The sequence below is a fragment of the Anarhichas minor genome, unplaced genomic scaffold, assembly GCF_050575085.1.
Source record: "Anarhichas minor isolate MPS153535 unplaced genomic scaffold, ASM5057508v1 ptg000018l, whole genome shotgun sequence".
NCBI classification, from domain to species: domain Eukaryota; kingdom Metazoa; phylum Chordata; class Actinopteri; order Perciformes; family Anarhichadidae; genus Anarhichas; species Anarhichas minor.
The window spans coordinates 8,370,269-8,394,843 of NW_027466464.1; the positions used below are offsets into that span (position 1 = coordinate 8,370,269).

The 24,575-nt window shown below is 44.9% G+C and overlaps 1 protein-coding gene across 2 annotated transcripts in view; it reads right to left on the minus strand.

Annotated features, from left to right (window-relative positions):
- Window positions 1-24,575, minus strand: part of tns1a (tensin 1a) — a 90,918-nt gene that overhangs the window by 59,989 nt on the left and 6,354 nt on the right. Inside the window, exon 2 of one of the 2 annotated variants that reach the window (XM_076094359.1) lies at window positions 10,685-10,782. In XM_076094359.1, the coding sequence (XP_075950474.1) occupies window positions 10,685-10,782 (98 nt within the window). Of the gene's footprint in view, window positions 1-6,603; window positions 6,745-10,684; window positions 10,783-24,575 lie in introns of those variants that run through there. The other variant, XM_076094357.1, reaches the window with a different exon arrangement.

Consider the following 24,575-nt stretch of genomic DNA (forward strand, 5'->3'; position numbering starts at 1 on the left):
AGACATCGCAGGCTTAAACACTAAATTTATGTTCCTCTGCAAGAAAAAGATCTTATGTCCATATTCACATGCTTCCATAGTCCACACACATCCTCACGCATGTCCAGAGGTGTGTTGGCGTGCTTGACTTTTTCTGTCCTTTTTTCGTTTAGCCAAGATGCTGCGTGGAAAGCCCCCAGTTCCTGACACACCCAGTCAGTCCCAGATAGCAGGAGAAGCGAGCAGCAGCAGATTAAATTATACAGGAGGAACCAGAAATAGCTCCATCGCCGAAGCCGCGTGGACGCAACGCAAGAACGCGCCGATGCGAGTAGCCACAGAGGAGTCAACTAGATTAGTCCTGCAAGGATCACGAAACAGAGTCAGCTACTGTAGTTACACCGGCCATGCTCTCACGTCCGACAAACGTGAACCTGACCTCTAGTGACCAAAGGATAAAGGATGTCAGTGGAGAAATCTAATCTCCAGCTTTGGCTAGGATGAGACCTGAGTCAACTTTGCACATTTTGAACCAGACAAAAACAGTAATTTTCCAACTTTTGAACACCTACAGAAGCAACAGTGGTGCTGCTGTGTAGTTGCTTCAAAAGGAACCACTGATCATGAACTGCTCACCTCTCTACACATAAACATAACCGCCCACTTGACAACACATGGAAGGTCATTTAGAGCATTTGATAAGATGTGGGCAGGAAAAAATCCATTGGGTCATCCATAAATGTGACTAATGTAGCTTTGGTTACACCTCTCTCACGCCTATTGAGAAATACAACCTGCTTCTTTGGACTGCATCCAAAATACAGCAGCTTTTGTTGCCTCTCTGACAATCGACCTTATTCCATGATGACCTTTAGCTGATCGCCGGGACCTGCCCACTGTACGTCCCAAATATGTGATTTCTTACCCAAAACATGCAGGAGAGGCAAACCCAGGTCCTGGCCCTCCCTGCCAGGGCAGAGGGCAGAGACAGAGAGACGGAGGGCATCCTGGAAAAGGGCTCTCCAGGCTCAGGACAGAAATCCACGGTATTCCCAGAAATTCCCGGCGGTTCCATGCAGGCTTCGGCGACACAGATCCATGCCAGACGTGCACGGTGCACAGAGGGTGGGGAAGGGAATGCTCTCGTTTTCTCTCTCGGATGGACTCAGTCTCTCTCTCTCTCTCTCTCTCTCTCTCTCTCTCTCTCTCTCTCTCTCTCTCTCTCTCTCTCTCTCTCTCTCTCTCTCTCTCTCTCTCTCTCTCTCTCTCTCTCTCTCTAAGTGTGGTAACTTTATTCCTTGGAGGAAAGGGGGGAGGTGAGTCTTTATTTTTCTCCCTCCCAAAAACTCCCCTCTCCTCAAATGATCCTTGTTACCCCCTCCTTACCCTTCTCTCTCTTTTACACACACACACACACTATTCATTGACCATCGTCCACCCCTTTGGCTTCCTTGCACTGCATCCCTCACCTCTTTTTCCCTCCACCTCTCCTCTGTGAGCATGCTCGCTCATGTCTGCGCTAATGTCACTTAAATTTTTCATCGGCAACCCCTTCTTGTTTCCAGATCTCTCCACTCTTCCTTCAGCAATATTTGCAGGACTCGACAGCTGCCGTGACGCAGCCAAACAATGAGAATGTAACAGGTTCTCACTGCAGAAGCCGCTGGGAACTATTAGAAAATATATCTGAGCTCATCAGTGAGGTATACATATGTTGTATATACAGATGCACAGGCAGTCTCATTAAAAGAAAGGCCATATACACGAATATGGCCATATGGTAAGGCGTCCATTACTCTTCTTGCAGTAAAAGCGGTGACATCCTTTATGTTTTGAGAGAAACACTGTCATAACTTCTTCTTCTTCTTTTGAAAACCCATATGAAACACTTAACGATTGCAGTCAAGCCCGAGATGACACACCCCTGATGACATCATCAGAGTTACTTTCTCAGACTTTACAAAGCTCTCTACAGTGTCACAGAAGATTATAAAGCTGACTACACTATAAGGTAAATAAATTGATGAAAACACTTTTTTAAACCTCCGTGCATGTATCTGTATGTGTTTAGCATCCTCCTAGGCCCTCTGTGTGTGCAAGTGCAAAATACTTAACACGCATGTATGCATGCAAACGTTCTCGAGCACATGTGCATGTATACATCTATATCCAGTACAGCTCTGAATCAACATTATATCAGCGGTGAGGGCACATTACATCACTCCACAGTCAGATCCATAAAGGGCTAAGAGCCAATTCATTTTGAGAAAACACCCTCTATTGATCCTTGCTGCACTCCATCACTTCCACTGGAACAGTTACCTCAATCCATAGGCTAACCTGACACATCATTTGTGTGTGTGTGTGTGTGTGTGTGTGTGTGTGTGTGTGTGTGTGTGTGTGTGTGTGTGTGTGTGTGTGTGTGTGTCTCCCTCCATGTGTACTCATATCAACATAATGTCAGCAAAGAGCACTGTGTGGACGCATTGGGGGACTGGTTGTGCTGCAGCACTCCTGAACTGGTTTTCAAATGGACTTGGTGGCTGTGTTCGACACATGGCAGCCACTTTCTCCCTCCAGCTAACTGGTCTAAACTGGGTTGCTAGCAGCCTCTAGTGGCCTCCAACCAACCCTCAAACAGTGTCTGCAGATACGTAAAAGCAAGCTTTTATAAACATACAACTCATGCATGCATCTCATGTTTTTCTTCTGTCTGGATGCAGCCAGAATACTCGTTTACTACCTGCAAAAAGCATTGATTTTGAGTCTGCTATTGGGAGTGGTGTATTTTCTGAGTACAACATTTTTGCACAGTGAGGTCAGGTTCTTATTCCCTTATTCCCAGTGCAACATGCCAGAACTCAGTCAAAACACACAGCCAGGCAGGCACAAGCACACACTTGTACTTTATTTCCCACAGAATTGTACTCACGGAAAAGGGACTTTAGACCATCACGGGACAGTAAAACTCACCATTAAAGGCCTGACTAATGATGTTAGCAGCCCTCTACCTATTTAAAGGTTGGGGGAACTTTGCTATACATGTACATACACTGACAGAGTGATATTTGATCACCAGCTCCACCAACACAAAAACGCCCAAGATGTTGAAATATTATGGTTGTACTAGATATACTGCTCAAACAAAAACTGTGATGGAAGAGAAGAGAGGAGAGAAAAAAAAAAAATAATAATTCCACATTGACTCTGCAGTCTCCTCCTCTGTCGCTGGAGAATCCATCACATTAAAGCTTTAATGCTAAAATAACAAAGCATCCATCATGCTGAACGCCGGCCCAGAATACAGCGAGCCATTCAGGGAAGAAGTGTGCAATTCTCTGGGTGCGGTACCTGCACACAGCTCGCCAGAGTCGGACGACATTACTCAAGGTAAGTTGGGAGCGTGTGATAAATACGACGAGCAATGAATGAGGTTTTCATACATATGCTGGAGAGGCAATCTAGAGGGAGAGAATAAGGAGCTATTCAGCGGACAGGTTCCCCGTCACAGTCTTCTCTTTTGGCTGTCTGCAGTACTGCCTGATGTGAATTTACTGCCCTGGGGGACATTAGTTAAATGAATAGGGAGGCAAGTAAACAGAAAATACTGGAGGAGAGGAGGGCAGAGGAGAGGAGAGGAAACAACGGGTGAAACACGAGGAAAGAAGACACCACGATGTATATGAAATAGAGGGAAAGGAACATAGAGGAGAGGAGAGGAGGTGAATTCAAATAAAAGAAAAGAAACTGAGGGAAAAGAGAGGACAGAGACAAGGAGATGAGATGACACAATGAGGAGAGGAGAAGAAAGAAGAAGAGGGGGAAACAAAGGAAGGTGAGGAGGACAGGAGAGGAAATTAAACGGAATAAAAGAAAAGGAACAGAACATAAAAGAAGACAAGAGACGAGACGGGAGGAAAGAGGACAGAGGCAAGAAAGGAAAAGAAATTGGCGAGAAGAGACGACAGGATATGAGGATAGTACCACAGTTGTGTCACCATAGTCACTATGTCACCATAGTAACACACAAAACCTCCACCTCCCTCATCTCTTCCTTACAAAACCGCCACACATTCACAGTCAAACACACACACATGCCGACAGTATTCCGAGCCCGTCTCCCGTTGTAACCCGGCCCCATCATGTGTGTGTGTGTGTGTGTGGGGGGGGGGGGGGACTGTGTGAGCCGCGTTGTCATGGAAACTGAACACCTCACAGTGGTCCTCGGGGGGGGAAGACACAGAGCCTTACCTCTCCACTTTCACCTCCCCGTTGGTCACGTGATCAGCTGGAGACCGCATGGTTTTCTTGTAAACTGCAAGAAGTGTCCTAAAATTCCTTGTACAAGATGCAAGACATGTACAATATTTTGATGATGATCTTACGTATTATGTGTACTGACAACATAGCGCTGGGAAACGTACAGTATATACTGTGCATCTTGTTCTCTTTGAGTTTACACTTCGTCCGAGTAAAAACTGTATCATTGTTAGAGAGACGTGGAAAGATTCATATCTGTGCCAGATTATCAATGCAAAAACTCTCTCTGAAGTAATATCTGACCGCATGTTAAGTCGTAATAAACATGTTTTCTTCATCTGCCAACGCTGTAATATCAACCTTTTGCCCGTAGAAAACAATTTCTTTCAAGAACAATAGAGTTTTGGAAAATAACAATCTCAGGCCTCAAATACAGATAATAACTTGATCTTTGGAGCTTTTTTTAGTATAGGGGCTACATGAATGTTCCAAGTTAAAAGGAACAAGGGGACAAATGTATACCATATATATACACCTTAACAAGGGTACATCCCTGGTGACAAGTCCCATTTTACGGTGTAGGCACAAGAGTAGAAGATGTGCCTGAGCTTCCTCTCTAACATCTCTCTCTCTCTCTTCATTTACAGCCTCGGTTCATTAATAGTTTTTATATTAGTGTTTCCAAGAGTGAGGAAAAAATCAAACAAAAGGAAATCCTCTTTCTAGATTGAAGGGGAAAAAAAGCCAATGCTGAGAGGACAGGCTGAGCAAGAGCTGTGACTGAACGAACATAATGGGTTGGGGATTCATTGCATAGGGTCGAGGAGATATATAACGAGTGTGTGTGTGTGTGTGTGTGTGTGTGTGTGTGTGTGTGTGTGTGTGCGTGCGTGTCTGCAAATGCACTAACAAGCTCCACACACATTTACACATGCATACGAGAAAGTGCGACAAGGGGAGTGTGGTGGGATTGAGCGCGGGTGTAGAGATAAGGAGCTGCGGCAATGGGGCGGGGGGGGTGGGGGTTTGCTGCTGGTGTTGGTGCTGCTGGGGAGGGTGTTGGGGCTTGGAGAGACGGGCGGCTGCAGCACTGCGCGCTACGGCGTCACCACAAGCAGAAAAATCCATTCATTACCAGACTAGCTCAAACGCTTCGCATATACGCAGCGAGCACGCAGTCGAGGGAGAGTTGCAGCAATGCAACACTCAAGTTTCAAACCTTTTTGACTGACACCTACGTTCAGGAGCGGAGCTTTTCAAAAATAGCCAACGGTGAGGATGAAAGGTATATGAGGGCACGTGAAAGTCCCGAAAGGTGTCTTTACTGAGGGCGCAGCGCATTAAACTGATTTGGTCAGGGTTTCCTGCCTTAGGACAATTGTTCTAGAGATGCTCATGGTGTTTAGAAACATGAACAATCACCTCCAAAAATCATCCCACCCATCCCCATTCATCAGAGGATGACCTCGGGTATTGTTTCTGTGTCCCTTCATGTGTACAAGTGCCTGTGTGAGAGGATATGGTGCCATTTCGTTGTTACACATGATTGACTATCTGCTAGAGAAGAGCACAAAAAAAGCAAAGATTGCGCTCCATGTTCCAATAACATTGGCTCCGGGGAAGCAGACAAAGAAGCCGAGCGTGCGTTCAGCTGATACCATTCAAGGAACTCCGTTTGGCCTTTCTTGCTCATACACATGTGCCATGCGACCATCGGAATATGGCGCAGGGGATGAAAGACTCGCAGCCCTCATCAAAAACAAACAAATACAGCATGACGTGCGACGGCGGGAGATGGATGAGAATCAAGAGCTCTTTCAGGGCAAACCCCCAATAATGGTGCATTACAATTCTGCAGCTCCGAAGGCAAGGTGACCCTATGTATCAGGAGCAACATTTGTTCCAGGTTTGGTTTGGTGCCTGGCTCTAGTGGCACATCCAAAATGTGATCTTCATGGTTCCCCACCGTCTTCTATCTGGAGCGGCTGCCTGGAGACCACTTGGAGATGTAACACTGACCTTGAATCAGCACTTAGAGGGACACCAACCAGTCTGCCAGCGCTCATGGTCCATGACCAGCTGCCAAGCTCCTTTTCACAGCTACTTCACTTGGTGGTTTAGGTAAAAACCGTCTGGATGTATGTAATGGATGAGTGGTGTGACTCCGAGCAAGGCCCAGCCAGACGTATATTTCATGCAGGATGAGAATTCCAGACATGCGTTTTGGCATTTATTGTGGGAGAAAGTAATCTGCGTGCGTTGAAGTGAGACAATGAGAGACGACATGTGCAGAATCCGTCATCTAAGTCCACTGAATCCCGGCTCAGTCTCCCATTCCCCCCTCCCCACTCCGTGAAGTCTTACCTTGTCTCGCTTGGCCCCCCGCAGAGGGAAGAAGCAGGCGAAGAGGAACTTGCCCCAGCTGACGACGGCAGCCAGGCACCAGTTGAGGCGAGCCATGCCTGCGTCCGTCCCGTCTCGTCTGCCAGCCTCTTATCTCCCCCCCCTCGGTGCCCGGGATAGGATCCTGCAACCTCACCCCCCCCCCCCCCCCAGTAAAGAGAACGATGTCAAGTGAAAAAAAGACCCCACAGCGTCAGGAGACCCTCTTGTCCTACTCCTTGGATCAGAAATGAATTGAAAACCTTCCTGCAAGTCGGACGACGACAGGGGATGTATTTTCCTTTCAGGTTATTTTTTGGCAATTTTGGCTACCTGTCTGGCTATGTGTCTGCAATTCCAATTTGAGGGGGAACAAGGGGGGCCGGTGTGAAGCTGCTGGCGTCCCACAAATGGACTAGACCTTTGGACGGTCTAGGGGGACCTAATGGCATCAAGAGCCTAAAACTGCCCTCCTGTCTTTGCATCCATCGGTCTTCCTCTCTCTGTGGTCTCTTCTGTCTCCACAGCCCGGGTCTAAGATGAGTCAGTCCTCAAAGTGTGATGAGCACCGTCGGCTGCATAATGCGAAGAGCCCGCTGCTGATCGACGACACTGTTACACATACGCACGCTGGCATGCCCACACTCCCTGTCTCTCACTCACACACACACACACACATTCACGCACATGTACGCTCGCCTGCAAAAAAAGAAAGGGGAAAAAAGCCCCGCTGTCCTGGCACATACATCCACAGGCAGAAGAGCCCCTCTCTCTGGTCACACGGCACCCCTCCAGGCTCAGGATCCCCGGTGCTTCGCGCTCACACACTCCGCTTACACACACACACGTCTCTCCCGCTCTCCCACTCTGTGCTGCTCTCTCACACATACACACATGCACTGATGCTGCAGCACTTACTCAGCCAGCGCGGGAGGAGGGGAGCAAAAGAGTGAGGGGGGGGGGGGGTGGGGAGAAAAGGAGAAATGACTGGGAACATAACGGTTGGAGAGAAGAAAAAAAGATGGTAAACAGAAAGGGTTTCTGCTGAGAACGACAGATTGAGTGTATTCATCCAGTGTTTTTGTATTTCAGAGTTGAAGCCAGTGGAGACAGGCGATGTGCGTGTGAACGAAAAGTGCGCATCAAGTAGTGATCACTGGGAGAGGTGGAGGAGGCGGAGGAGGTGGAGGAGCAACGGAACGGGCTGAAAGAGTGAATGGAGGAGTCAAGATGGACGGATGAGAGACATCAGGAGAGGAGAATGACAAAAAAAAGGGGGAAAGCAGCGAGTCGCAGAAGGAGGGGGAGACTGTGTTTGAGAATATTGAGCAGAGAATACTGGTGAACACACACACTCACCAGCATGCGCAACATACGCACACAAGCGGATGCGCAACATACGCACACAAGCGGACACGCAGCAGCCGTCACGGTGCAAGGCGGATACAAGGCAGGCACGGGGGTGAGATGATTGTAGTGTGTGTGGAGAATTGGGTCGAAGGGAGAGACGGAGGGAGGAGAGAAAGAAAGGATAGAGGGTGACAGAAGAGGAGCTGGGTGTTGAATCATTGTGTTTCCCTCACACACACACACGCACACACAACTGCAGGTGGTGCACAGGCTCGTTCACTGTGCTGCAGTCTCTCTACGCTTCAGTGGGAGCACATTTTCACTGCAGAACGCTTTTCTCTGCTATAACCCCCCCCCCCCCCCTACCTCCTCCTCAATCCCCCCAACCCCAACCCCTCCCACCATGCACACCACCGCCACACCAACGCAATCACAACACATCAAAGCAATGAGCGAGGGAGATAAAGTGTAGAGAGGATGCTGTTCTGTCAACCAGAGCTAGCCTAGCCTGAGGGGGGGGGGGCATTACACAAATTGTTTGGTCGAATGGGAATACGTTGGCAATAATAATAAAAACAAAACCGACTCAATGGTTGGCTTGGCAAAAAGCATTTGCAGATATTTAGAACAAAATGCATTTAATGCAATTTATCTACTGAATGCATGAATAAATGAAATATCATACACATGAGTTGCTTGTGCAAGGCAGCTTCCCTCGAGGAGCTAATGATATAGAAGTACTGAGTTAAAGGAATTTAAATATTCTAAAAACTAGAGGGCTGTGGTCACTAATAACCAAAGTACTGAAGGACCATCACGCACAACCACTCAGCGATAAAAGGTCTCTGCTGCGACACCCCCACAAAGAACGACTGGGTGGTATCACGACACCGCTTGCAACAACTGTGATGACCGCTGCACTGGTCAAACGTCAAAGGACCCAAGACCGACATCAGCTGTTTGCAAGCAACATGACCGGTCACAACATCGGCCAGGAGTCAGCGAGCGAGCAGAGAAAGACCGAGGAAGACACTCACACTCGACACCAGAGGCCATCTTTGAACAGAGACGGGGACAGAAATGTACGACCACCTGTTGTCACAACATCAGGAGGGATCCCATTCGTGCAACAGATGTGGAGTATAGATCAACATAAAGTCACAGCATGAACTATCAGGATAACAAGGTATGCATTTAGAATATTTAGCATTATAGCAATTCCTACATTCACCAGAATGCCTTTCAATATCCTTAAGAATGAGTTTGAACTTGCTGCTTTGAATTTAAAGTGAGATTATCGGCATGCAGAGAGCCAACTACTTAATTATCAGCAATCCTTAAGGCTGCATTGCATTCTGGTCTACTGAGGCCACTGTGGAAAAATGTCTGTCTTTACCAAAATGGTCGACGTATGATGTCAGTATGATGTTGATGCAAAATGGCAGCTCTATAGAAAGAATCTCCCGCTGTCTGATGGGCCAACACCAAACCCTGACATACATCCTAGAAGAAGAAGAAATCGACGTCACATCACACGTCTATAAATGGCTACTTTTCTGCAAGAAAAATTTGCCACCAAAAAGCAAATGGGCGCAAAAATTGAAAGCGAACAGTGTATTTTCCCTTTATGTCAACATTATGGACCTGCTCCTTTTACACTGAACTGGTTCGCTGCTTTTCTCTCTAAATCTGACATTAGATATGAAACAGGTCACATTTATAAAAACGTTTGTAGGAAAATAAAATTAAACTGGGAAGGTATTTTGTTGACAGTATAGTCGGGTCCATTTTCATCAGTGATATTGACGGAGGAATGCGTTTTTTGTGCTGCACAGTTCCCTACAGCAGTGTGTTCTGTACATCTCAGTGTGAGACTGGGCTCGTGTCCCACTCGCTTGGCAACGCGCTGACCTTTCTCATTAGGCATAAGCAACTTGCATAATCACTGCTGACTTCTATTGACTGGCCTGTCACGCTGCCTATCCGTTTGACTGGAAACCCCCGTAAAAAAGTGGCGGCTGCCAAAAAACAACAACTTCTCCCTCAATGACTTTCCCCCTGTCATGTGCAGCAGGATCCGAATCTATCATTTTTCACCGAGTGCACAAAAACCGACACAGCGTTGGCTTTTTTATCCTCTATTGCACCACAGGTTTTCTAGCAACACTGTCAATATTGATCGAATGTTGGCTGTTTTGCCTTCTGTCCAAATATATGCACAGTTTGAAATGAAATCCTTAATATTGTTTAATGTTGAACTTAATGAGAACCCTTCCTCCCAGTCTAACAGCCGCAGCTGCACACTCACATATTCAGTGTTTTCATTTGCTCAGAGCAAGGTTATGTGAATTTTTCATCGCGCGCAAACAAAATCTGAGGAAAGCTAATTTGAGTTAATGCTTTTCAAGATTGTAATGAATGTTTCATTAAACCTCTTGTTGATTCAAAGGAGGGATCAGCAAATTACTTCCCACTTTGATGAGAATACACACACGTGTTGAAGACTTTCTGTTTCCCCTGACCATCTGATACAATATGTTTGTATACGTGTCTATTTGAAGAGTCAGGATAACTGCTACCACTCTATGCTAAGCTAAATAAGCTGGCTCCTGCCGACGGCTACATATTACATACAGACGCAAAGTGTGGCCTTCCAGGTGTGAAAAAGTCTGTCCCACCCCCATAATCAAAATAATTATTAAAAGCAGCTCACCGCCACAGTTTGCAGGCTTGCAGCGATGTCATACGAGGCTCGGACGGAGGCCGTCGGGTCACGGTTGTGATTGACAGCTGGACAGCCTGCTGTACAGCCTGCAAGAGACACAGAAGGAAGTGCAGAGTTTAGTTTTCTGCACCAGCATCCCATTCACATTCAGAACACAGGGTGTGCACTGTACTGAGCAGACAGCAGATTAGGTCCCATCATTCACTAACACGCAGCCTCATCTGCCTTCCACTTCTCTCCCACTCGCCCTTATATTCCCTTCTTTTTCACTTTCTCCTCGACATCCCTTTTCTCATTTTATTAGTATTCGCCTCGCTCTTTACAGCAGAAAGATACCGTTTTGTCTCTGTACCCTCTTTACTATTCTTCTCCCATGCAAAGTCTACCCAGAACAGATTTCAACTTATTTGAGACACATACCAATCCAAAAAACTTAAGATAGTTGAACGTCAATTATTTTAAGACTAAAAGACTAAATGAAAGTACATGCGTGGGACATCAGCACACAGAATACAAGCATCCCATGCACTTGCACTGCAGGCGTGCCAGCCCCCTACTCCTGGGTGCCATGCATAATGCATAATAATACATAATAATGACGACACCTCGTTGTTTCAGAAATGTCCCTCTTCATCACATCTAATCCAAGAGAAAGCACTGCAGAGACAGAGGTGACCCTGATGGCCTGTGATCAATGAGTCAGTCTATTAAGTGAAGGTGCTTTGATCAGTGAGTCTCAATGACGCTGGATGGTTGTACTCCAGTGATCTACAAATGGTTCAGTATTTTAACCGTCTGAAGCGAAATGTTATAATCCTAATCGTTATTATTTCTTCAAATAATTAACGCTCAAAAACAAAAGAAAAGGAATTGTAAAGATCTTTTTTTTTACGACACTCGTCCACCTCTGCGCGGGGAAACACCTCCAGGTGACAGGTTCATCTTTAGCCGGAGCAAGTTATGTGCAGGGACAGGGAGGCTCCTGGATGCGCTTAAGAGTGTAGTTCTATGAGCGGTGACACTTCCGGGGCCTGCTGCCAAGGGAAACTCAGTTATCCAGTGATGTCTGCTCCCCTCCCCCCAACACACACACACACACACACGCTTCCAACCTTTCCTCCAACCCCAAGGGAGAAGAAAAGACAGGAGGGAAGAGGTGATGATGGTGCTATTGACAGAGAAGTGGATCGACACTCTCTCAGGACATTAGCGACAGCATGATCAATTTGCCTTCACTTTTATTTGCAAAATTTCAAGGTGTAGTTTAAAGGACAATTCCGGATTAGGATGATGTTTTAGTAATTTCGAGAGAGTAATTGCTGAGGTTTGGGAACATGCTAAAAAGAAGTCCGACAGGTTGGAAACAGATTCCCAGATTAGTTAGTTTATTTGGAGGTTAACCCGAAAGTGTGTGTAAACTATGATGGGTGTTTAAAACAGACAGTATGGGTGATAACTTTTCAGTTTTCGCATCCTTTAATTATGCAAATATGATTGTTTAATTTGCAAAATGTGTCACTGGTCAAGAGCCACAGGTAGGAACTGCAGTTTTTCTGTTTCTCTTACATTTCGATGTTTTTACTTCCAAAAGAACAGCAGTTTTATTTAAAAAAACTATTCTCACCGACACATTTTTTTTTAAATCGCTATAGATTACATTCGTGTGCTTTGACATATAGTCATTACCAAGAATTCCATGTGTTCTGTCTGTCTCACAGTCTGGATGAGGACAGCCGATCTGGGTTGAGCCGCAGCAGGCAGAAGGTAATCAGTGATGTAAATGCCCCTGATAAGCTGCAATCAGGTATCAGCCAGACGACAGCAGCGTAATGCAACTCAACAGCACTGTTATCAGCAATCAGCTGCAGTCCGAGGCCAAATTAGAATCGACCCCTGACTCTCCACTCTGCTCCTTTAAATCATTCGCAGGATGCAGCTTTCACCTTCTGCAGCCACGAGCAAGAGGGAACGGTTGATTCTTGTTTTGTGGAATGAACAAGAACTGAAATACAGACAGCACAGTGAGATACTTTAAACTCAACAATGCTGTTAAAATCCCAAATGCGACATATATTTGTTTAGCTTCTTCACAGTTAGATTCATACTGCTTTGAAACCGACTCCACTGCTTCAAATCATGCTGCATATGAAGGAAGTTACCGCTCTTATCAACAAAGCTGCTCATCACAGGATGCATGCTGGGAACACAGCAGCAGGATTGTGGCTATTTTCGTTTGGGACAAGCTCGGGAAGAGCCTAAGGGAAGCTCCCCCCCCCCTTATAGCTCAAGTCCTGCTGCTGCCTTGGCTGTTTTCCAGTAAGGTTTGTGGCGTGCTTTTAGCCCCGCTAATGTAGCTACCTATGTAGGTTAAAGACCCCCTCGTGGTCGACAAAACACACCAGAGCCAGGGGAGACATCTCAAGGTGAACACAGTGTTCAGATCATACACTCTCCCTTCAGAGGTGTCGGCAACAATAAATAGGACAGGGACAACAATGTCAGAGAGACATATTTCAGCTGCGATTGATTTACTCCGAGTGGCACAGCACAACTAAAAAAATTGAGCAGTGACAAATAGTCCAAGAAAGAAAGTATATTGGGTGTTCTCCAAAGAGATCATTTATTTATATAAAGCAAAACCACTTATTACAACTGGTCTGGCACCCTGTGTGCATCTCACTCACAAAAATGTCTACAAATGTCGGTGAGCACATACAGGCCCTGACAGATGGGACCTTTTCCAGTTAAAGCCCCGGTCCTGTCTGCCGTGCTTAGGAATTTGAAGACCCCTTAATCCCTTAAATGAGCCAAGAAATCGATAGGACGACTACGGACCCTTACTTAGTCTAATTATACACATGTATCACCAATCACAGCCTTGGATTTGAACACTGACTGCTGAGACTTTGTTGTAGTGTAAGACAAAGTGACAGTCCGCCGACAATCCAGTTCATCCGTAAACTAAGACTCAGCAATGTGATATCAGGATAGAAACAATTTGCAGTGCTCAGGATAAAAGATGAGAGAAAGCAACCATGAATCCAACGGGAGAGGATGAAGCCGAGTAGAAGACGGGTGTCTTCTGGATAATCACACAACATTTCAGATCGTGTGAGACCAGGCAGAGCAGAACAGCACAATCCTTCAAGCCTTTCACGAGAAAACGCTTTAATCAAGCTTGTGCACTACACAATAATGATTTGAAAACCAAGGTGCTGCCTCACGTTTTCCCTCAAATGTGTCCTTTGTCTGGACACACAGACCCTGAATTTGTTTTCGACAGCAAGTTCACTGTGGCCTTGAATGTGAAAGAGCAATACGCTGTAAACATGAGCGGAAGAGGACATACTGGATATGGCCGATACTAAACTGTCACAATGAGTAACATTAAATTCACATAGTGACACTGAAGTCGGCCTGCTTCCTAAGCAAATAAGAACATTCGGGAAATGGACAGAAAAAAAAACGAGCAAAGGCAAAACACTTCCCACTTGTCAGGCATCGGAGCAGTTCCCTTCCTCCTAAATCTCCTTATCTCTGCTGAAAGGCAGGGAGAAGGGGGACAAATGGGAGAGGACAGACCGAGCAAAGCAGACAGAGAAACAGAGACAGCAACACAGAGAGAGGAGGGAGCGGGTCAAATTAACAGCAGAGACCTGGAGGTGGATGAAGTGAGACGACTACAAGGAAAGAGGGATGCTGAAATGGTCACGGTGAAGGAGAAAAGATGTTAAATGTCCATGTTGTTACCTTGTTATTGTCCCTGGGTACTGCTCCACTAAGTGCCAAAACTGCTGTATGGCAGAGAAGAGGTCTCCGCCGTGTTAGGCTCCAAATAAATAGTCTATTTCTCTTTCAAGGCAACGTTTCAATCTGCAAAGATCGTGAAAGGGAAAACAGGCATTTGTTGCAGAGGCAGTAATCAACTTATATCGTTATCACCTGCTGGTCAGCTAAGAGCAGGGGGAAAACGAAACACCACAAGATGGCAATCACAGTACTCCAAAAACAATCAAACACTATATAAACATAGTGATGAACATTCATTTTGGCTGAAATAACATGGGAATGCAAATCCAAGCATGAAAATATCACTATTGCCACATAATGCATCAACCGATTAAGTTCCCTTTCATACATTTTAAGATCAAACAATGTTACCAGCTGATGTTTCAGGCTGTTTTGAGGGGAATGGTATGTATTTTATACATTGTACATTTAACACTCGCCTGGTCTGAGGAAGAAGCTTGTAATAAAATACACCTCTGCCAAATGATTTTAAGAGCAACTTATAGCCTAACCTGAAATAAAATTGTAAATCTAAGTTCTTAGTTGAAACATAATGTTGGTTTTGAGTTCTACCGACAGTCTGAACAGCCAGTTAGACTGTAACACGGGGTGTACATTTAGCACAGAACTATGTAGGTCAGGTAAGAAGGCAGGGGCCAGATTCTCATCCATCCCTCTTTCGTGGACAGAAAATGTCGACCACATATTATCAGAGGCATTTCGAGGAACACAGCGTGAGACGCAGAGACCTTTACTCTCCTTCATGAGCCACAGCCATGAGAGGCAGTGAGCAATGTGCCTGGCCTGAGGGAATTATGGCAAATGAACCGCTTTAAAGGCCTAGTATATCCAACGGGACACAACTTCAGGCATCGCTGCCAAAGTGTCACAACACGGGCAGGCCGCAAAACACTGACACACACAAACAAAGATGCTACAAAGACACACACGGAGCATTCGAGCTGCAGTCGTTTGGGTCAAATTTGAATTTTACAAAATATATCAAATTTTGCAGGGTTACTTTTTAGAGAACAGAATTGATGGCGGTGTGGGCTGCAAAGCAAGACGTCATTGCTCAATAGCTGACTAAAGCAGCTAAGATGGACACACGCATGCACAGGAAACACATGGCTGTAAACATCATGCATCAAAGCCGGCTGACACTCAGCTGACCAGACCGATGATGTTTTCCGGTGACGGCTCCTCTCCCTGCCTCTGCCTGGTGCCAGTGCACTGTTGCCATGGGAGATGTTTATGTAAGCCATGCCTAATCCTGTTAACTGTTACTGCGGCTGCTGAGCAGTTCGGCAATGCTGCACTGCAAAAATAAATAAATAAAAATGTCGATCTTAAGTCCCTCCATTGAGTGCTGAGTTTTATTTTTGTCTTGAAACAAGTGAAACTGGGAAGGGATCATTTTGGGCTTTGATCGGGGAGAAGAGAACGAGGTAGGAGACAGAGTGACTGGGTGCATTCACATTTACATTTTGGAGTGGTTTTGCACACATTCATATGATTTGATTTCATTATGGTCTTTGTGCTTCGAAGCTTCGAAGCATCCCCCAAAAGATTTCAGACATTTCTAAAACTATTGACCTACAGTTCTGATGATTCACGGCCATCTTTGTGTCGGGAACAGAGGAGACAATGAGAAGAGTCAAGGTAAGCGATGCAGCATCCTCATCTCATTTCCTACAGTAGAGCTGTAACTAAAAATCAGGACAACCTAAAGCATCATGGACTATAAACCCCTACCGCATCGTCTTATCTTCAACCTTCACCAGTGTCATAAAAATATAACCTTTCAATGTTTTTATATGATTGCCCTTCAACAGCATTATTTAGGTATTCCTCCATCTTCTGCAGGAAAGGAACGGCAAGGGGAGAAGTCTAAGCCTAATTATCCCGATTAAAAAGCAGAGAGTATGAACGAGTCGTACCAAAGAGGATTATGCAGACATGAAAGAAGAGAGAGCGGGAGAGGAGCGGAGCAACAGGGAAATGGGAGAGCTCATGTAGAAGCCGACGTGGCTGATGAGAAGTCACATATATGCAGTCTACACGCCTCACAAAGGAGATTGAACAGGGAACCTATGCATCGCTGGGCTCCCCCCCCCCCGTTCTCTCCACTCTCTTTTGCTCCATTAGCTTTATTAGTATCAGTGTCTTGGCTGAGGAATCAGGCTATTGTACAGCTACTTGATCGTGAAGGTCAACAAACAATCCATTGTGGGTTTGATTCTGTCCTGCAGCGAGTGTTAAGGTTTCCCCAAAGCCACTCGTAGCCCCTACCGAGGGACCGTAGCTCTTAGCTCCATCCAGTGCTATAAATATATCTTGTAAAATGCAAATAAAATAAATTAACCGCAAAAATAATCTATAGTTCACGCGCCAAAAACAGCAGCTCCTACACTTCCCATAATGCAACATGATAGTCTTTTGTTAGAGCCTCCCTACCCGATAAACACCAGCATTTTTTCAACTCCTTTCTGCGGCTTCAAAAGTGTCCGAGCCCTGATGACGTTACAAGGGGTGTATGCATGCTTCCTCAATACAGAACCTACAATCCAACCATTTCACATGCATGAATGGAACTCTCCGTGAGGATTAAACTGATCTTGAGAAGCTAACTCTGAGGACTGCCCCTTAAACCTCTCTCAAACACACAAGCTTACACACACATAGCTCCCCTCACTCCCCACCTCCCGTTTCTGCTGTGTGGCAGCACTGCACAGCAACCGGGCTTGTAGCCCATTAAACGCAGTTTTGTTCTACTCAGCGCGTCATCATCACTCTGATGCATCTGCTGATCGCGCCGCACAGAGGAACATTAAAACACAAGCTCTGCCGGTCACCAGGGGACCACGGGGCCTCGGCCTCATCACAAGCCTCACGAACCTCCTCCCTCAACCCTAACCCAAAAACACAAGACCATCAGTGCACGGTATACTGCAATTACACATGCGACGGGCCGGAGAGCACTGCGTGACTGCATATTGAACGCTCTGCACCATAAAAAGCAAAACTCAGGACAAAAATCTCATCTGAATGCCTTCAGCTTGCAGGACAAAAAAAACATTGTTTCCTTTTTGCTGTGCAAATGAAAACATGTACGTGGATTAGCAGTTTTGTGTTTTTGATGAGAGCTATTACAAAAAGGACCGTTGACTCCTAACAGCCAGCGCAGCAGCTCAGTCACGTATGACGTTTTTCAATCGTTGCACCTACTAGTTTAATGGTGAAGCCTGCAGCAGTGAGGAGAAACCTACTCCCAGTCTGTCAGGCCAAAGTGCATTTGACCCTCTTTGAATCAAGTTGGCTAATCTGCCAAATGTTTGGTTTAACACTGACAGACTAGCTGTCCTGGTATTTCTCCCTGATGCCAGGAGCCAGGGGTGAAAAACAAGGTTTAAATCGTACACCACGCTCATTAGAGGAGAGACGAACCAGCAGCAGTCAACCACTATTTTTGTGCCAGCTCAGCAGTAGCAACAGTGGGGCGGCGAAGTTGAGATGGCAGCCGTGCCATGAAACGGTAGGAGCTTATATCAGAGACCCATGGACATGCAGCAAAGTTAATAGCTACACATCTTCATTTTGACTTCTTTAAAGTAGCTGTCAAGGTGATACGATGATATGCACCAGCATCATTTTGTGTGCTACACCTTTTCAGCACATTAGCTGTAAATTCGACCAATTTCGTGCGAAAGCAAAGTTAGAAGAGCATCTGAAACGTTGAGCTCTTAGGCCCAACTTAGAAAAAAGACCAGTGGAAAACAAACCAAACGCGAAAGGGCCTTGAAATTGACTTAAACTCATAAAGAGAGAGAGCACCAATCCTGGCAGCAGCATGATGTGTTTCCTATTAACGAACATGATCCGGGGTTACTCTCGTTTGGTGATAGAGTCACTAAAACATGTAGTCCAAGTTCCTCCAAACTGGTGAATTATAAGACGAGCCAATAAGGAAAGTGCAATCTTGATATCGGTGAATACCGGGATTTATGGTTCCACTGTAGCTAATATGAATGTAACAAAGCACTTGCAAATCAATTTTCAGCGCCACCTTGCCCGACGCTTCTCTCTCTGGGTGATACATGACAGTTTGAAGGTAAATTTTCATCCGAAACTAAAAGCATTTAACACTCAAAACACATGCAGCTTTGATGTAAATGGCATCAAACAAAGCTGTCATTGTACGCCATGACAAGTGAGAATCGTGGAGGAGCCTTTTTTCGGGGACTAGCTGGTGGATCAGAGCAGCATGGAAGCCAAACGTGTTACATCCTCCCAGACACATTTAATTATTGGTGCTATTTATTTTCCCATTCATCTCCCACAAAGGGAACTTTTCTGTTGGGAGATGCGTTTGTAATGAATCCACTCGGGACAACTCTGCGGTGCAGAGTGCAATGCTTTGAAAAGGAAAGGCAAACAGGTGATTTGATTAGTTTGGATCATGATTTTAGGACTACAGCAGCTGCTGATGTATTCATATGAATCTCACTTTCCTTTCATTGTTTTTGATCAGTGTGCCATTGAAAGACAGACAGTTTTTATATTGTCCTGATATTATGTTGATCGAACTCTAATCACTCTATAGTAGCTGAGTGTGAATCTTATCCCTACGTGAGAGTCTTGAGATATTTATTGCGGTATGTTTTGTAATCTAATCAGTATATGTGCTTTCCTATGCATTATTGAGGTGAAATAAATATTTATGATACAGTCGTGATGGCACAGTTTTGCCTTTTGCTACTTGAAGAAATCCTGCACATTCAGTATGACCCACATACTGCTGGAAAGGTCTCACTGTCTAATATCCACCTCTCACCTTCTGTCACTCTTCGTGCATGGACAAACGATATGCACGCGCAGAATATGTGTTTTCAGGCCTACCGGAGGGTTTGACATTGTACAGTGGAAGAGTGTGTGATATGAGGAGTGACCTGAGTGCGCGGAGGGTAAACGGAGTGACTCCCCGGGGGGGGGGGGGGGCAGCTTGTTCTCTCCAGCCCTCTTTTAGAGTTCAGACAAGTCCCACGATGCTGGGAGATTAATGAAGCTGCACTGACACTGTGATCCCTACAGGATACACACACAGTCACAGGCGTACATGCACACACACTATCCATTTCACCTTATGACAGTTTTCATGTACCTGCACTGATATGAGCTTTACACGATTCAGGTACACACTTAGGGTGGTACACACGCTAGACAAATATTCTCACAAACAGACCTGCACTCAAGTACGTCAAGTAAGTACGTCTCGTAGTGTAATTTACTTTTCCATCATGTCTTATACCCCCCCCCCCCCCATCAGAGGATTGTAGCTCAAATTTAAAAAAGGTAATGTCGAGGGTGTTTTTTTTATGGCACCTTGCTTGTCATTTCAGCGGTATGTTGTAAATAATGCTTAGTATTCATCTAATGAAAAGCTCAGATGAAACAGGCCTGCGTGTGTCCATCTCCATCCTCCAGTCTGGCAGTGATACAAGGCAAGCTGCACCAGAGCTCGGGAGAGTGGAGAGGATGTCGCATTAACACACGGACTAATCTCACGCCTGCAGTCAGGCCGGCCGTCTTACATACTGCAGCACTGCCTCCGTGTGGTCACTAATGGGTACTGCAATGCTGCAGCTACAGAGGCAAGTACTGAGCTTGAAGTGACACTTTTGTGAATTTAGTGTAACACTACTTTTTTCAACAAAATAAAAATACTTTATAGGTGCCACGGTGTTAAAGATATATTTGAGGTTAAAGTCAGCAGAAAAAAGTGTATCCCTCACATAAAAGATGTACAGTATGTATAGTATGTACTTCTGTTTTTCACCAGGTGAGCGGGAGAAGAAAAATCACAAGCTGCCATTCTCTAGAGAACAAACAAGACAAGGTATTGTTATGTCCATATATATCTTTATACACAATACAGCTTTGAAAGATAAAGTGACATGTGTGGCAATCCATAAAATCAGAGGTGGCTGAATATCACAGAAATCAATCAATAAATATAACAAAATATACAAAGTACAGTAACAAGTAACGTTGACAAAAAGAAAAAATCAGTACTCTTTTAACAGCACAAATGCCAAATATCAACTTGTACATCAGGAACTATTTAACATCAAACCTTAAGAGGAGCTAAACATCATATGTAAGCAATATAATCAGAGGTGGAGGCTGAATATCAGAGAAATCAATAAATAAATACAACAATATAGCACTTTTCTATTGAACCTATTTTCAAAACAAAAGAAAATGTAAATTACCACAATTAAAAACGTATGAATTGTCACGAGAAAACATTCTAAACAACCTCTTGATTTATGAGCATTGGCTGGTTTACAGTCATTAGGACAGTTGCTGATAGGTCACCAATAGATGGCATGTTAGTAGTTATTGCAGCAGCGTTTGGTCCTACTTGACCACGCGCAGTTAGTCGTTTGAGACTAACAAACAGAAGGAGAAACAGAACCAGGTGGAGGAGGCGGTGTGGTCGCTGTGTTCTCCATCTCCAACGCGCGCTCTCCTGTCCCATCTGCGCTCGTGCTCCGCTGTAACATCTCCACCTCTGCGCTGACCGCAGACCCACATTTCGGATGCAACATAATTAAACCCAGTTGCTTCATCTGCGGGTTCCGGATGAGATGGAAAGCTGCGTTTACGCACGAAGGTGTGACAATTAGCAGCGGTGTCAGTATGGAAGTGATGGTCCCGCAGGAGGATGCCTTCCTCGTCCCCGTCATTGTACGGATGATAAACAATGTGCTCAGCGCCAGCTGCACCAGAGACATTAGAAAGTAGAATCCCACCGTGCGGTTGGCTCGGTGGTTGTCACACTTAAGAGGCATACTCACCCTGAGAGCTGCGTAATGCATGCACCCATAGCAGTAGCAGATGGACAATACGCAAAAAGTCATTATGACAGATGGGGGGACAAACACCAGCATAACCTCTTCCCGGGAAAATGGGACGCGCTCCTTGATGGTGAAGGCGTCGCACAGGAGCCCGCTGGTTGGCTGCTGGGAGCCCCACTGAATCTGGCTCAGCACCAGACCTCCGTGAAGACTCACCGCCCCACTGAGCAGCCAAACCAGTCCCACGCCGATGTGAACATTGCGGGTAGTGATCATCCTGAGGTAGTGGATGCCACGACAAATGAATATGTAGCGCTCGACAGCCATTAGAGCCAGAGTCATGTGCGACGTGAGAAAAAAACACTTTAATATACAGAACTGTGCGATGCACCAGCATCCATAGATCTGAGTTTGCTGACGCACTAGAGAGGACAACACAGCCAAAGCAGTAACCAAACTCATCCCAACACCACAAGCTGATATATGTTTCAGCAGGATGTATTGTGGCTGCCACAGCAGCTGCTGAAATCTCACTGTCAGAAAAAGGAGAAATACGTTTGCCAAAAGGACACAGCAAAGAAACACAAGAAAAAATGCCAGGAAAGTTTTCTCTGAATTCGACAAGTCCCAGGAAAGACAGCTGGACATTCCATCCACAAGTTGATCCCAGTCGTCTGTAGTTGTCATGTTGGATGAATTGGACAGAGAGCTGTTTGAGGGATTCAAATGCAAAGTTTGCCCATTCATCCTTGAGCACAGAATACTTGTATTTGTCTGATTGAGAAAGTGTCTAGAACAGGATATATATATACTGTAACGGGTGTAGTTAGGACCCAGGAGCAGTACGACAACACCAGGACTGGTATGAGTTGAGTTCTTTTATTTGCATCACACGACAGGCAGAAGATTCTCTGGAAGAATCCAACAGATTTCTCGTGGTCAAGGACAGAAGGGCTGAGTAAGTTACCAGGGCAGAGGCAAGGCGAGGTAGTCCGGGACAGGCAGGGTCGGCAACAGGGAATCAGTCCAAGGGAGAGTGCGGGAAAGTTGAGCATGAATGCAAAGAACGATCTGGCAGTGAGTGTGTCTGAGGCAGGGGTTTAAATAGTGAAGAGGTAGAGTGAGCAGGTGAGAGTGATGAGCTGATGAGGTGAGTGTGACTGGCAGGTGCCCTGAATGAACTAATTAGGTGAGTGAAAGGTGGAAAGAAGTGACAGAGCTGTGACATATACTGTATATATTGAGAGGAGGGGCCACAAACGCATCAGAGGTTACCAAGAGACTGGAGAGATGAAAATGTTATCCTGCTCACACGAGAAGACAGTCCCGAACAAAAAATATATACTTTTATGTTGTTTGTATCATATCTTATGCATCTTCAGATTTCATCCATTAGTTAAAATAGAAGAAATATATATATATATATGATAATATATATAAAAATTAAAAAAGCAGTTTTCCTGTTGGCAAATTGCCTGGCAACTACATCAGAACCCATGCAGGTACTTATTGTTCACTATACCTGCTCAGCACAGCAGGACATGAATTGCTATACATTATTTCTTTCCTTTCCTATACCTGCAAATTACATGGCGACCACTCTACGTGGTGCCTAAATAATAGAGCTGCCATCACTGTGACTATTTTGGGAGACAATGTTTCTTAGTTGGATCTTAAGCACTTTGAAGTGCATTCATGTCAAATCAAATTGAATAAAAAATATTGGAAAATGCTGTTCAATCGTACACGCATTTGTAATTTCTCTAATTTAATTTTTGATTCAAACTTTTGACGTAGTAAATACTTTGCAGTGACAACACTAAAATGCTATACGAAATCAGAGCATGTGTTCAGGTGCCTTTCACTCAACATTAAACCCTCGGTGCTGCGAATATTGTGAACGCAGTGATGTAACATCAAGTCAATCTGTTCTGGTCAGCACTTAACGGTGGAATTGAATGAAGGGGATAATTTAAATGCACACCTGCCAGGCACTCTGAAAAGGTAACCTTTGAAACAGCTGTCGTATTGATAAGCAGGCAGTATAAGTACAATGTAACCAATTGCTGTTAATTTACAGCCAATTTCTAACAGTAATCAACTGTATTAATGTAATACGGTTTTGTACTGTAGTCTGCAATGCATTGTGGGCTGGCCCATTTGAAGCAACTGCACAAAGGTCCTAAACAGTATCCTAATGTTTTAAATTACAGTACACTACAGTATTTTTTGGAAATCTGCAGTTTTTCCAGAGGAGGACTGACTTCAGAGGACATGTGCAACACATCAACAAGACGTCCTGCTTCATCTGCATCAATCCAGTTGTGTCTCTACAAATTAGACGGTAATTAAAAACAATATTATTTTCCTCTCAGTATGTTATTCATACAGGTAACGTAGCATTACCGAAAATAAGGTTTGAAATCAAACTGATGCTCTGCAAGCTGTCTAGCTAGCCAGTCTATGATTCTAAAATGTCACTTATCAATGAGGTTGAGATTTGAATAGCTCAAACATTTATATTCACATGCATTTTAGAGTCTCCGTTTTTAATCAAATGCTAACTGTTTATCATCTTAATTTCTTAAGACTGGTAGCAGTTGTTGCTAGCTAGCTAGCTGATAGCCTTTTGTCCCTTGTTAATAGCTTCAAATGCCACAAAGAAACAAAGAAACTTGAAGGTGGGAATGGTTAGGGGATCATTTAAAGTAGAAAGGTGGTTTATTTTCCTCCTTAAAAACCATATGGTATTCATAATATGGGTGTCTTTGTCTGTTCCCTACAGGTGTCTGCCACCACAGCTGATGTTGAGACAACCCTCACTCTACCTGCAAGTCCTCGCCTGATACTGCCTGGTATGCATGTCATTGGTAGACATATTACACATTAGATTGGCCATTGTTTTTTGAATTTACAGATGTTTACTCAAGGTGAGAGGCATTCTGATGTTGCTATTACTTGAAGTTTCAGGTGGAACAGGGCAAGTCACTACTGGACGCTGGATGATCACCCTTGAGGGCCGTGTTATAGCTGAGGGCATCAAACCAACTTTCTTGACGGGACTTGCTGCTGTGTTTGTGATTTACTATACATTCAACCTTCAATACCAAGAAGAGGCGGCCTGTACTCTAGAATTCATTCAGAGGTAAGACTCATTTAATTTCCTTGTCGTCATTATAGTATGTTTTTGGACAATTACTATTCTTGAAACCTTAATAGCCACAAATCAT